Source organism: Anopheles funestus, chromosome 2RL (genome assembly GCF_943734845.2).
Source record: "Anopheles funestus chromosome 2RL, idAnoFuneDA-416_04, whole genome shotgun sequence".
Classification (NCBI taxonomy): domain Eukaryota; kingdom Metazoa; phylum Arthropoda; class Insecta; order Diptera; family Culicidae; genus Anopheles; species Anopheles funestus.
In genome coordinates, this window is record NC_064598.1 from 50633928 (window position 1) to 50649413 (window position 15486).

A 15486-nucleotide genomic window follows, 5' to 3' on the forward strand; every position below is an offset into this window, starting at 1 on the left:
GATTTACATGCAAAGATGCTACAAATTTGACGGAATTGGAGATTAATTTTATCGCTTATATTATCTTAATTAAACATTATCATAAGAATACATAAATTTTAACATTTTCTACAAATACAGACAATCTTTAAATTAATTTTTTCATTCACTGTTTGAACATGTTTAATGTAGTACAAAAATAAAATAGAACTATATGAATGTGTATTGATTTTCCAAAAAATAATCCCCATTTCGTTTCATCTTCTTTTGAGCTCATGGTAGCACTGCCCAAGACGATACGACGGTTAATGGTCACGATTTTGATATTTGGTCACGTAATAGCGTTTGTTCAGTATCGTCATTACGTGTCGCAGCTCACTGTCTAATTTGACTTCGTCGAAACCATGCTCTCGCCAGGCTTCTGTAAATAAAAAAAAAAACAAGAAGTTACAAAAGGACATTTCATCTGCTCCGCTAATCGCGTGCAAAATGTGTGTAAACTTACCTAACATACAGCTGGTAAATATCTGATAATGCTCCATTGATTTGCGTGGCTTTTTACTGGAACGGGTAATCTTCCAATTGAAGCCGGTCATCGCTTCGCCGGTGAAAAATTTTCCAAAGCAATCGCTAATATCGACACTAAACGCTTTTTTGCAACGAAGGTATTCAACCTAGGAAGGGACAATTTCGAATGGTCAGTGTCAGTGTAATGTGACTTGGTTGCTGATAAAGAAACGAATTGAAACGCAACGTACATATTGCTTCCTTAGCTTGGAATTTCGATTAACCATAAGCTCCAATCGTTCGACATCTTCCTCGCACTGCAGTGGCATTGGGAAACCACTGATCTTGAGTGGTTTTGCTGGGTTGACACATATCTGTTGGTAGTATTTTTCGTCAATAGTTCTCAGTTTTTGATGAATAATGCGAATTTCTTCGATGGTAGCGGTTTGCGGTGACTTATGCTCTGCCCGTATTACGGCAAGTCGTTTTTTCAACCTTTGCACCTCTAGCAATAATCCTGCAACGATAGATCAGAGTTGCAAATTAGAAAGAGTTGACATATAAACATCAGGCGTTAGTAAATTTTTTTTTCCATTTCATGATTTGTTCTTCTACTCGTTTTTTGAATGGCCACTTACCAATGCCATTGGAATGAAATAGCAATAACTGTAACATATCTTATTAATAATATTGATAAACCAATTGTGTTCCTGTTACAAAAAAGCTGTCGAGTAAAACGATTACTTATCTTTTCTTATGCAAATATGTTTTATTGTTGTTTCATCAATCTGTACCCGGCTGTATCAAGCTCTTTTTTCTAGTGTAAAAAAAGGACAAGAGATCGCATCCATCAAGCAGCACAACAGTACTTCTCATGTACGAGAAGTTTGTACAAATCATAAAGTTAGTGTAAACGAAGCGTTATCGATACTGTATTCCTTCTTTAAAACAGTTCAGTTTGTCTGTTAAGGAGTACCTGTTACGTGTGAATTATGATTTTCAGAACACAAAGAATTCACGTTTTCCCATATGTGTAAATAGCACGGAATTCTGTTATCGCCACAGGACTATCTGCAAGCATAATTTGTTCGAGATTACACTTCGTTTAAACTAATTTACATCCCCCCTTAATTACATTTTCTAGCCCAACTCTACAGCTGCTCACTACACTTTATAAACCGGCATCGATTGTCTTTCCATGTGCTTCCTTGCGCGGAAAGTGCGCTGCCTCATCCGATTGCGGCTGTGCTTAATTGCCGACGTCAGCTGTGACTGCAGTTGGTGCTCATTCAGACCGGTAGTTTGGAAGGCTTCTACAAAATGAGCATAACGTACAACGGCAAGTGGAACCGAAAATGAGAACAAAATGGATGAAAAGTGTTAAGAAGTATGTTTTCTTTGCATGAGTATTGCTTTTATACGACGGTGTACTTACCAATGAAACAGTCGTAAAATACGGAGTACGATCGCATCGGCCTTTTCGGTCGACCAGGTGTATTGGAACCGTTCAAGTTGTACGAAATAAGAGCATCGTCAGAAAACATGGTTGTTATAAACTTTTCTATAACCATATTTTTTGGCCTACGTTGAATGAGAAAGTTAACCTGCAAAATAAAGGAATATCAAACAGGTTACAGTACATTCAGTAACGGTATCGGCATTACGAGTTTATAAGCAATAATAAAACAATTTTAATGGCAAAACAAAAGGCTGCATAAACGGTACAACAAATTTATAAGAATAATGTACGTCTTTTTCCTAACTTTATGTGCAGTATGCAACCTATGATTATTTGGACTTATTTCATATGTGATTGTTATGTTATGATGCTGTTGAAATAGCGGCAATGTCCAAGATATTTGTGACGGTGATTTGTGCACCCGTTACTTACATATTTCTTTCGAAACTCTTTACTGTTTTGAATAGCCAATTCTAGCCGTTCCACCTCCAAGCGATTTTGCAACGGAAATTTGAATCCAGGCACGGGTGTTACTTCTGCGTCAGTCGATTTACTAGCTTGGTGTATCGTTTCAAACGATTTCGACCGTTTGAAATCGTTCGTCCGAGTTCGGGATATAGAACTATCGCGGCATGCGACACTCGACTGTCGTTTTTGTGAGCTTTGACCTGCTAAATTGAAGGAAAAGAAAGAACCGAAAAGCACCACAATCAGTAGGGAATGTGTACATTGAATTATTCAAACAGTTTTTACCTAATGTTAAGAAATATTTAAAAAAAAACAACACGAACGCACATCGTAAGACAATTTATTTTACGGACACTTTTTGGTTTTTGGCATTTGTTTCATTGTAGCTTCAAATTGCAACACTCTGCCTCTACGAAGTTATGAACTGGATGCATTTGTCGACTCACATGGTTTGAACAAATTTGATCCTTACTTACAGCTAAACGATGATCAATGATAGGGAAACGATGCATTAATTGTTGTCCTAAAATTGAAAAATAGATTACATTATTTAGATTTCTTGGATACAAAATGTACGTTCTATACAAGTTGTTACTTTGTGGATGTCAAGAAGTTATAAAGCATAATAAAAACCTTACCAACCGATCCTTTAGAATCCGTATGAACGAGTTAACCAACTAAGCACAACACATCAGGTATCATGGTGTATTTAATCGTGAATTCCAATGTTACAAACATGTGCTATCGCCTGGGTATTACTAAAAACATGAACTTGGGAATTTGACTCAAAAATAGACTACCCGAGCAGTAAGTAGCTCGTGTGAAACTTATACAATCGATTTGTAACTAAGTTTAATGCATATTTAATCCGTTAAAGATACAACGAGAACGGCCCTGGGGTAGTGTATATTGTTTTGGCGCTTTCACTGCCAGACCGAACCCCCTTACAAATAATAAACGCAATAAAAGCCAGAAATAGCAGACCAAGACATAACCTTCCTAGGTAGGTGGTGGTAGTGCCTCATAAGAATAAGAAAGATAAAAAAGAATTTACTACATATCCATTATTCATTACACACCTTGCTGGTAGTAATTTCTTTCGCAAGTCGTTATTTCCCAACACCATGGCTTTCGTCAAAGCAAGTGACGCACGTCCACTGTCCAGCGGGACAAGCCGAACAGTAGGTGATGATTTTCTGCAGCTTCTTCTTGTACTCCGGATCTTGAATCTTTCTAATGCAGCTCACACAGAATCCACGAACACGTGTTTTTACGAGCTTCACCAGCGTATGGCCATTGGACAGCTGCTTCACAATGTCGTCCGGATTGGAACGGGTATTGTGCAGTGTTTTCATAGTGTTCACATTCGGCTTTACCACATGGACAACGGTGGTGGCGTTTTGAGATTTTTTAGCCTTTGTCGGGGAGGACGATGAATGATTGTCGGCAAGCACGGTCGAGGATGCATGCTCCATCAGTAAGGACGATGAAGGGATAGCGGTGATCGTGCCTTTCTTTTTCTCCAGCACCGATCGGTTCGTTTTGAATAGTGTAACATCGGGCAATTTTCGTGTCAATTCATTCGACAAAGCAACCTCCAAACCTTCGCCTAATGAGACAGATAGAAAGATAGGAAAAAAAACTCAAATATATTAGCTCAATCTACATCATCATATAAAGCGTAATCGTAACAAAGTCTGCATACAAATAATGTCGGCAATCTAAATCAAACAAAGATAATCTCGCATAAACGAAGTTGCTGTTTATTTATTCACATGTCTATTGTTTTCCTTTCTTCTGTTCACAATCTTCGGGAGGTAACTGAAAATAAAGAGAGCAGAATACAACGAAATGTTACACAACCGCATCCAGTGTTAGGACAACAATTTTTCTTACTTTGAAAATCGGCAATGTAGCAGGAATGGTTCGACCGTAATTTCTCGGCCTGTGATTATGCACCGTGTCAATGATGTACAAATCTTTGCCCACGGTTTTGAGTGTGGCACAACACCTATGCTTGCGGTACTCGGTACACCTCCAGTAGATAATGTTTGCCAATCCATTTATGCTGCCCTTTGAATAGCTATAGGTATGGTACACCAAGTTACCACGCGGATTGTACCCGTACGGATCGTTCGCTTTTATTACATCTCGTTTGCCACGCCGGGTAACTACTTTTCCGAAATCTGATACATGGATGTAATCTAAAATTATAACAACAAATTGATTAGTTAGTTAAATGCATGAAAAGCCAACAAATACTGATTTCACTCTCAATCACAATATAGATCGTAGATCATCGATGTAATTGTAACTTTGCAATAATTCTATGCGTGTATTTGCAGTAGTATATGTTTGTCAGAATCAATTTTATTTCAGTCTTATTTTATTTTTATACATAACTATTGTTTTGTGTTGTGTTTATTGTGCTTACTTTCGTCGTCATTGTAGGCTGGTTTAGGATTATTATCGTTCAATGTAATTGATTGAACTATCGATTACTTGAGGATTTGGTTGTAATTTTCTGCAATAGAATCGATCGTTGTTAGTGTGGTCGCCCATGTGTTGTGCGGGTAAGATTTGTAATTGACCATATATAGTTCTTACTTGTTTCCTATTTTGCTTGCGCTCATTCAACAAGTTTCGCAAAACCCCATTGCGGCGTCGATGTACGATATCGGGGTGGTTATGTTTGTCGGACACAATTTCCACTTTTCTTTCCGTGCCGTAGGTTTTGGCGCGAGCTGCACATCTGTGGGAATGGTGATCAATCGATTAGTTTATGGATTATAAACGTATACCGCTAATTGGCACTAACCCCAACGGCTTGTAGTGAACGCAGCGGTACGTAACCACATTTCGTTGTATACGCTGACGTGCGAAACGGAAGTTATCGATGCTCAACTGTAATGCACCGCGGGACGTAACAATATATTCCACCTTAGGTTTGCCTGGTTGGATGGGATGATCAAGGAAATGAAGCATTAATCAATACCTTCTAATTAATTAATTCTAATTATATAGAAGAAAAAATCATTCTGAAGAAACGAAATGTGTTGCTGTTTATGTTGTATTTAGAAACCAAATGTGTTGTTGTTAATGTGCTTTTATTGAGCGTTTTGTTTCTTCTTTTTAGGCCGTAAACTACCACGAGGCCGGCGTTGCGTTACGATATCATGATTGTGTTGTTCGGCGCTAAAATCAAACCGTTGCTTATCATTTAATTTGTATTTTGGACGTTCAACGATGCGTGCTTTGCAGCTGCAAATGGAAGAACGATGAAAACGGATAAATTATTATAACGCATAAATATTAAACCGCTTAACATAAGGATGTTCTAACAAATTCACTTATCTACACTATATACACCAAATTCAACTTACCGAAAAACCTGCGATTGTGTACATCGCCAACTGCATGAATGTTTTCGTACTTTCTCCCGTACAAAGCTGTACCCGTTCACTATAAGTTGCACATTTCCTTTCGTGCTTAACGTATAAGATACTGCAATGAAAGAAAAATGTTTAACGTTCAATTAATAGAAAAACAGTTTGCTATTTATTTTAAGAGTTAATGGTAAATAAATGAAAAGAATAAAAAAGGATTTACATATAAAACTGAACATATTTGGCAAAAAAAAAACAAAAAACAAATGTAAATTTTCGATACATGCGAGATAAAATAAAAACAAAACTCACGCATTTATTGAATTACTAAGGACATTTGATAACATCCTTGCATTCTAAACGAGCACTAAACGATATATCGAGTAACTCCTGTATAGTGATGGTGTGCAATCGTCGCATGAGTAAAGTGAGCTCTGTTTTTTATAACTTATTGTCCTTAGCTTTTCGTTTCGTTTGCCATTTTAGACGTAAATTTTCACGAAACTGTTTCATGCGGTCTAAAACATCTTTTGATTCGTGTTGTGTTGGTACAATGGTTGCAGTTTTGTGATTGTGAGTCATGTTACTATTCAACAGCGTTCGCTCCCTTGTACAGGAAGTCACAACGAATGCTTTGCAACTGAAAGTAAAGATACAATATCGTATTATAAAAATGGAAGAATTGTACAATTAATCATATCCGGTTGTACGTACCCGTGTTGATCAAGCTTCGTACATTTCCAAATAATTTTGTCGTCTGATTGCATCTGCTTGTTGAAGAGTTGTCCATCGATCAGTACTTGTACTGGACCGTTTTGGTTCAAAATAAACATAAGGCGTTTAGGTGTTTCTGAAAATGGGTTACATCGTACAAAGCAAAACAAAAATGTAATTCTTCACATTAAGATAATGTGCAATCATTGATTTGATTGGTTACAGTTCTATTAATTATACGTTGCAAGACACTTTTAAGACACTTTGTGACATGTGTGTTTCGTAGTATTTTTTATACAAAGTTCGTTCTTTCGAGTTTTTTTTCGCTACACACGTTAAGAGGTGTTCTCTCAGTCTACCAAACAGTGGCTATATAAGCTAGCTCTTTTCTTCTATAATCACAAGTCCAGAGACAAGTACATACATTTTTTATAGCATCTTCTAATCCTTCAGTTTGTTGCGGTGTAGATTTTTTATTAACTGCGCCCTAGCTCCCGGCTTGCGTCGTTCTGTAACGATTGCATGATTGTGGTTACCACGAAGTATTACTTTCTCACGAAATATTCCTTTTTTCTGTATCATAGCAATAGATGACGCCCGTGCTGTACAGCTGAAAAAAAATATGAAATTTAATATATTGTTCACAAAATTAGCTTGAAAAAAGCAAAAACTTACCTAAATACTTTCGCTTGCGTACAACTCCAGAAGGAAGTATTTTTTCGCGTTTTGTCTTTCGTAAACGTATACCCTTCTACACAAAGCTGTTTGTAACCACGTTTCGTTTCCACAAATGAGGCTTTTAAGTTATGACCTGGAAAGGGATAACAGAACATTGTATTGAATCAATAGAATTCGTAGGACAACGCTGCTCACAGACGTTTTGTTGATACATTTGTTGCTTAAGTAGTAATTATTCAATTTGGATTTTTTTCACTATCATTCGGCCAGAATATATTATTTTTTCATTTTATTATTTCACGTAATGAGCGAAGCAACGAATTATGAATTAATGTGTTTATATTTTAACACTATTTTTCTTTGTTTCATTGCGGAAAATCATTCACAGGTTTTACAACACGCTTAAATTCCCTTCTATTCAGTGCGTCCGTTGTTTTCGTTTGATACGCTTTTAGACATCAACCTCTTCGTAGTCCATTGTTTCATGAGCTTTTTGAGGGTACCACGCTTTCTACGATCTTGAACAGGATCATGATTGTGCACCGAATGCACCAACTCTAGCATTCCGGTTGAACGGCGCTGTCTGTGCCTTGCGGGGCAGCTAAAATGAAGCAAATGCAAACCGTATATTAGTAAGTGTCCAGTTGACTAGCGATGTCGAGTAGATGTTGATTTACCGGAAGGCACGAAACTGGATGCACCGCCAATAGATTGTCTCCTTATTTATCATATGTCGCGTAAATGGAAAACCATCGATGTATAGCTGTTGCGATCCTTTGCTGTTATTGATGTACTGCAATTCTGGTTGATCTTGATTGAAATAAAATATAAAGAAAACATGGTTCGTTATGCAACTCCGTAATCAACGCGAAACATACAACTTCGATTGGCATACAACGCATTACACTATATAATATTCCAGAATACAAGTCAAATTGTGTGTTTGTCTTTATTGGGTGTAAATATGATGTACGTTTCAACGGTTGTACGGATTGTGTTCGTATTAAATTCAGGAAAACTATTCTCCTTTTCAGCTTACAGAACTAATGCGCGCAATAGACGGAAATTAAAGTCGAAAACATTAAATCGAAAGGCCACCTGTCGAAAGAATCACTTCTATTTTAGGGTAATTTTACCCAGTATATCCGCACGCATTTTGGAAGACTCACTGTGCGTATGTTCATCGTGCACGATATAGAACAGCTTGTTGTACAGAAGCACTTGTGCCTGGCATAGATGGGACAGGTGCCACGCGCAACGATAAACCTTATGATTATGTCGCGAGTAGCGAAACTCAAAATGATGACCCCGGCAAAGGACGCCCGCTGCACCTTTACGTGTCGGTAGTAGAGACATTTGCACCGGTGTACCGTTTGTGATTTCGGAAAAGTTTAACGCATGTTTAGCTTGTTTCGTTGTTTCGCGACTGCTGCCGGTTGTGGTTGGAGATTGGCACCAGAGCGACGAGTTACGCGATGAAGCATCATTATTTCTCGTGGAACGTTTCGTCGGAACTGTTTCAGCGCTGCTAAAGTTATCCAGCCGCAGATGAGTTTTTTGCTTCGACGATGTAAAAGTGTGGGCCAAAAAGCGATGAATTTCTGTTGAAGTAACGGAAATAAATAAAGAAGAAAAAAAACTATCGTCAGGCCAAGCTGTTACAGTGTTAAATACAGAGGCTTATATTATTGGGGTAAAGGTTTACCCCGAAATCAAAGAATGAGACTAATACAAATTAATACTTTGAACAACAAACTAAATGCAACAATAAGCAACTTTTCTAAAATTGTCTATCAATCTAAATTTAAAATTGTTTCTATGTAATATTGTGCTTCAACAAGAGATCTGCGACTCTTTCGTTCTATTGTTCACACTTGAGCATTAGCGCGATACGTTAATTAAACTGTTAATTTAATTTTCAGAAAACAAAACAAAAAACAGTTCGCTTCAATTCGTTTGGGAACAATGCTAAGCAATTATCGGAGTAAACCTTTACCTGAGAAGAAGACCACCACATATTGATGGTGCGCGGCTTAGTATGTAAGGGCAAAACAATTAACAATATACTGCGTATGGATTGTTGAGGCGCGATTAACTTTACGCCTCCGTATTCCACATTCCACACATCCTCCTTTCATGATGCTGGCGTATATCGGGAGCACACTTGCTCCTGCAAGCTCGCATCAACGGGGTGCGTATGATCGATGTTAACCGCATGAGTCATGCCACGTGCAACCAAGATTTGGGCAGGACATTGGTTGCGTTTGAACTGATCACAGCGATAATAGCTGACACCGTTCGCTGCAAAATGGTAGACATAGTGATGCTCATCCAGCACGACCTTCGCCGAACCAAAGCGATTGGTTAGATAAACTACCGGTGTCCCAGGCGTGGCAAGAATTTCTTTTAGTGAAAGTTTACGCAACCGTCCAACTTCCGTAGCGGTGGCTTTCGGTACTGGGGTCGCCTTTTTCCTTTGCTTACCATCAGTGTTGCTGAGCTTTTTAACAGGTTGGTAGGATCGGATGGACGACACACCCGGTTTCATCGAATCCGGTATTTCGAACTCGAGCTCAAACTTATTGCTGCGATGGTCGGCCTTTCGGTTCTTGTTTTCGCTTTCCTCTGTGAAATAATGTTGAAAAGTGTAGATACAGGAAAGGAGGTATTAGTATTTTTGCCCATAGTAGCATTTTAATTGTATCAAGTGTGTTGTTCAGAAGAATGCAGAAGAATGGTGAATAATAAGGAAAGACATATTTTATTTGGAAAACTCATACGTTTCGATATGCGATGTAAAGTAAGGCACGAAATGTATAGAATGCTACAAACGACGTACGATGATCATGAGTCAGTATCGTGGCTGTGCGTGGCCACGACATCGTACACTCTCGACGCCTTAACGATGATCCGTGCTTTACAGTCGTACTGAGCGTGATGCACACAGCGATAGTGCTTGATGCCGCTCTTCGATGTATGATACTCGAAGTCAAATCCATGATACGATACTTTCATACCACCCAGACGGCACGGAACTAGCACAACCGGTTCTGACGGTTTCTGCAAGATGGGCGACAGATCGATCTTAAGCCATTTTGTCTGATCGTTCTTTTTGGTACGCTGCGATCGAGCTGAAAAAAGGGAAGAAAAAACGGTCAGTAAAATTGAAGTACATAGGGAAATTAGTTTTTAAACAATATTTTAATTAAAGCACATACAGCAAAACGGTATTTGTGGGTGAGATATTTTGTTTAAACGGTTTTTGTATTGTGATTTTCTTTCTTTCGAATGTAGCATAACCTTTTTTTTACAAATTTATGTGTAGCTTATACTTAATTTCTTAGTAGATTACATTAAATTAGTCCTATTGTTCAGATCATTGCGCATTGCCCCATGTAACCAAGCAAGTAGATTATATTTCAGTGACAATATCCTTTATCCATTGCCCTTTGTCATATCTGCTATGGAGGGAAACTATTACTTTACGATCAACTTACAATAAGTTTCATCTTAAATCTGATCTCTCTGTTTTAATAGATGCAACGGCAAGCAGCTGTTTCTGCTTTGTAGGTGAGCGCTGAGCATCGGAAGAAAACTCAATTCTCGAATTCATGTTTAATCGAGGAAGCACTTCCTCTTTAATTTGCGGTGCCGGACGCGAAACAATAAGACTGGCCAAATATTCGTTTGATAACGCTACACGCCTCGGATGGTTGTGCTTGGGATTAGTGATCACGATGCGATACATGCCGTCGCCCATGAGTGTTGTGACGACGCGCGAATTGCACCGTACCCGATCATACGATGTTCGACAGGCCCAGTATATAGTGTTATTTTTTGAACAATTATTCCGAGCATATGTGTATCCACCAACAACTAGCAGCTTATTATCGCGCTGTCCTTGTATGAATGTAAGCCTGGGACGATACAACGTAATATTTTTGTGTGATGGATACGGCAGGTCTAGAGAAAGATGGAAAAAGAAACGGGTATGACGGTTAGTAAATTTGATCTTTTAAGTTGTAGGAAACAGTTTATGATTTGGCAGATTAACAATAACACACTTATCGATAGTAAAATATATTTTCTACTTTATTCGTTTCTTTACGGTACTGGTCTCATTTTACTGGAGCTACAAGGATGCTTCCATGATTAAAATTGTAAGCTGGCTGTGCACTTATTCCTTATTTCTACCCATCATCATATATGTACTTGGTAGGTGTATCTGAAACAAGAAAAAGATAAATGAATTGAAAATGTTAAGTCGAGAAATAGAATATTTATGCTCGATTTAACTCGATTAAAGTTCTTTATTGCTTTCTTATTTTATACTATAATCATTGGTACTTTGTGGTTTTAAAAATAATTGTTTTCGAACGGATTTTCGAAGAAGCCGCTATTGTACAAGCAATCGTAGTTAATTGTTAAAAAAAATATGCTAAAACAATTATTAATCTCGTTTTATGAAATTATAGTTATAATTGTATAAGAAATTATTATTAGTTGTATGTCTGAAAACCATATAACGTTATATGGTTGTTCAGAAAAGTCTGTCATATATAATTCATAAACAACATTTAAGTACCAAATTCATATAGTTGAGACTACCTACTGCTACGATTATGTTAGCCATACATTATTTTCTTTTTTTTTTTGTAAAATCAGTATGATAAACATAAATTTATTTACAAATTACAACGGCTGTGAACTATTCACGCTCAATTGCGCCATTACATGCGTAAAAAAAAACAAAACAAATACACTAAATCGCAATTCGAAATGCTACTTTTTTTTAATTTATGACAATCAGCAGCCATCTTTGGAATTTATAAGAAAAATAAAAAATATGATAATATAATGGAAAGTAATTCTCATTTGTTTTAATGTTTGCAATGTATTATTTTTCTTCAGTCAAAAACTTAAAACAATATTAATTGGTTCGCATTTTTTAAAGTTTGTGATGGTTTTTCGTCAACCATTTTCATTTATTTATGTCTTTAAACATTCTACGGAAAGTTTATTATATATTCGTTTAGTATTAATGTAAGAGTCGAAAGTCGAAAGACAAAAATTATTGAATCAAAATAGCAATCTAACAGTTACTGAGATAGGAAGAAAATTGTAAAAAGATTTTAACATAGAAATAAAAAAAATAAAAATTTACCGTGACTAACAAAATCAGCTATCATAAAACATGCAATTGAAAGTTTGTCCTAAAATCATAACAATTAAATAAAAATATTGTTCGTATCAGTCCTCACCTGAATTACACAATTTGTACATCACTCATCGCTTTTTCTCCTTTTTGTTCCGGTATATTAAGGTGGATGAGTGTGTGTTGTGTTCCGAGTGTACAGCTTTTCGATATCCAGATCCGTAATTAAACGAGCCATACATTTGCGGCTTCTTTGTTTCGAGCAAGTCCAATATTTGTGGTCCTTTAGTTGCTTCACGCAAATGTATGTGTGATCCTGGAACATTATCTTTAATCTTCCTCGCTGTCCTGTAACGAAACTAATAGTTACAGCAGATGCTGTAAAGATAGTGAATTAGTAAAATAATGTTTTAATAAACTGAACGAATCTATTGCTTATTTAAACGTAAACATCAATTACAGTGGCATGTAACATCGTTTGGGATTGGTTCCTGTTGGGAAGAATTCAATTTATTGATTTTCAATGCTTTACCTACACATATAAGTTCCAAAGTAAATCTTCCTTAAAACATTTCACGTGAAATTTATATGACTTCGCAAGCTAATTATTACAATCCCAGTTATGCACATCAACGTTTTGTATCCTTTGTAACGTTACCGTATGACTTATGGAGTGGATTTACTTGTACTGTGGCACTAAGAACGTCCGTGTGGTTGACAAATAAAACCATGCTTTATTCGATAATAATCTTATTTTGTAATGACGCTGGTCCACGGTAATGTTGAGATTGAAGTCACGTTGTGTTCAGTATGCTTTCCAACCTATGCAATGCATGCACATAATCCTCAAAGAATCCTGCAACAGGATTTTGTTGTTACTGTGTTCTATTGCAATCAATTTCATGAAACGATTTTCATGTTTTCGAAAAATAAAATTCACTTTCATACCTATCGTATTTAGATATCCTGTTGAAAAATCTTACGGAATAGTGTATACTACCCACAAAAAAAAAACAAACCTTTGCCATCAAATCGTTCATTGCTCGTCACAGCAAAACAAACAAGTGTCTTTTGCAAACAACACATCACTGGAACTCAGTTGGAGGATGATTGTGAAATTGATTTTTGAGTATCATCCCTGAACACCCGTCCAAGGTTATGATCCGTGCTCGACATTTAAGCAGACGGCTTTTAGAGCAGAGCCAATAGGTTTTGTTATTGCTACTGTTGTTCCTGAAAAACGCATATCCGCCCATGATGAGCTTTGGACGACCTTTGCTTCCAGTCTCCAAGCGCAGATCAAGCGCAAATTTGTGTTCCACATCGATTGCTTCACCATCGTCATCGTTTTCGAATGGTTTCTTCTCCTTTTTCGTAGTCTGAATGGTTGGGGATTTCAGACGTTGAACTTCGGCCTTAATGGTGTTCTGCAGTTTGTGTCTTTTGGTAGCTAAAATAAAAACAAAACAAAACTAGTCAGTACAAGGAAATGTATATGCATAGCACGAAAAGCACAAAAATTAATATACTATTCCAACAATAATACTTCACGATAAGTAATGGTGCTGCTTGTTTTACGTATTTTTATTTGAATTTATTCAATTTTTATGTTCTAACTGGTACAAAAGAAGCTTCGGGAGCAGTTGTGCATAGGTATTGTAACCGGTTGGTAGAGTTTGATATAGTCTGCACAGACTGTTTACTAATTCATCCGCAATATTTGTTCCACCTTCTCTTCGGAATGGTTCATGTAGCTCAAGGCATCCTGAAATGAAAGCTTTTCATTAGTGAAATAGTATTATTTAAAATCGGAAACTATGATGATCGCTACTCAAAAAAAAAATTCAATTTAAAAAAAAATCTTCGAACATTTCCCCATTTGCTAAAATATGAAGTATATTTTATTATGCAAATCTAATGCACACTAATGCACTGCTACTGTCAGTGGGTAGGAAAAAAAACACAATTCAACACCGCTAAAAAAATCGGAGAAGCAATCAGCACTTCAGGGAATCATCCTTAATTTCCCGGAAATAAAACGCGTCGATATCAGCATCCAACGGTGTAACGCTTGTCGTATCAATGTACTCATCCGGATGGGAATGCGGCTTGTGCGTATACTTTATAGTGGTACTTCCACGGTGGGTCACCAACTTACAGCGGCATCGTTTCGATTTGTAAAACGAGCAAGACCAGTACGCCCGAAAACTGTCTCCCTTGGTACGAAAGAACGAATTGTTTTCGATCACCAGTTTCGGTTTACCACGCTGCCCCGCCGTAAATAGCCATCTATCCACGAAGAACATCGATATTGGACGGGTGCTTTTGCCTGGGGATAAAGGTTTGCAATCATGGTGCGTGTGAATGGAAGAGTGGAAAAAGGACAAGAAAATAAAAAATATTAATAATGTGTACAAGAATGTATGCTCGTATATGCTTAATTTTTATAAAGTTCGGTTCTTTCGACGGGTTGGTTGATATGGCATTATTTAATATAAGACAACGTAATTTATTGTACTTTCTGCAGTAGATCATTATCACGCGTAGCTCCTGGACGTATAACTTAAGGTAATTAGCAGCATCAAAATCTACACGCGGACAGATTACGCTTTGTGAACACTTCCAAACTTAGTGTTGCTTAATGTGGATAAAGACCCGATTTGTTACATAAAATGTAACACACAAACTGGGTTTGAAGTGCTGTTTATTTTCCATAAGCGCATAAGTCGACGTCCATCGAAAACGTGCCCGAACTTTACCGCTGCTAGCTGATCGCTAGGGATCTTGGTATTGAATTTCCTAAAAGAAGATGCGAACAAATTAACACGTGTGGAACTAAAGCAAACCAGAACCAGCATATGTTAGTTACTTACACTTGAACTACCTTTGTCAAGAATGATGATGATTGTGCACCGGATTGGTAACTTTATACATGCGCTTATCGTCGAACGTTGTAATACGGCTACGGCAATTATCTTGCTTAGACCTATCGCATACCCAGTAAGTTGTACCGAATTTACCCTTGCTGCGGCAGTAGTAGAATCCGTTGTGATATATTTTTCGTACCACCTTGTGCTTTAACGGCAAATTTACAAACACGATCGAATCGATCGATCCGGTAATGTCATGAGCTGGAATGG

General features: G+C 37.3%; 1 protein-coding gene across 21 annotated transcripts in view; it reads right to left on the reverse strand.

The window, feature by feature from the left end:
* Nucleotides 1–15486, reverse strand: part of LOC125760639 (modifier of mdg4-like) — a 41755-nt gene that overhangs the window by 2228 nt on the left and 24041 nt on the right. Inside the window, exons 5-8 of one of the 21 annotated variants that reach the window (XR_007418029.1) lie at nucleotides 5232–5364; nucleotides 5021–5165; nucleotides 4848–4937; nucleotides 4603–4617 (exon numbers count right to left, since the gene is read on the reverse strand). The exons of 3 other annotated variants lie outside the window; for them this stretch is intronic. Coding sequence is in view for 15 of the 18 variants with exons in the window: in XM_049420948.1 (XP_049276905.1) it covers nucleotides 8308–8792; nucleotides 9676–9816 (626 nt within the window). In the remaining 3 variants the exon portion in view is untranslated. Of the gene's footprint in view, nucleotides 1–248; nucleotides 401–484; nucleotides 654–737; nucleotides 1004–1161; nucleotides 1800–1921; nucleotides 2091–2377; nucleotides 2617–3104; nucleotides 4023–4110; nucleotides 4235–4309; nucleotides 4618–4814; nucleotides 4938–5020; nucleotides 5166–5231; nucleotides 5365–5503; nucleotides 5675–5796; nucleotides 5918–6111; nucleotides 6440–6513; nucleotides 6650–6864; nucleotides 7124–7188; nucleotides 7325–7590; nucleotides 7793–7868; nucleotides 8002–8123; nucleotides 8793–9187; nucleotides 9817–10030; nucleotides 10323–10459; nucleotides 11155–12823; nucleotides 13797–14216; nucleotides 14676–15033; nucleotides 15146–15219; nucleotides 15478–15486 lie in introns of those variants that run through there. 17 more of the 21 variants (XM_049420953.1, XM_049420952.1, XM_049420951.1 and 14 more) reach the window with 17 other exon arrangements.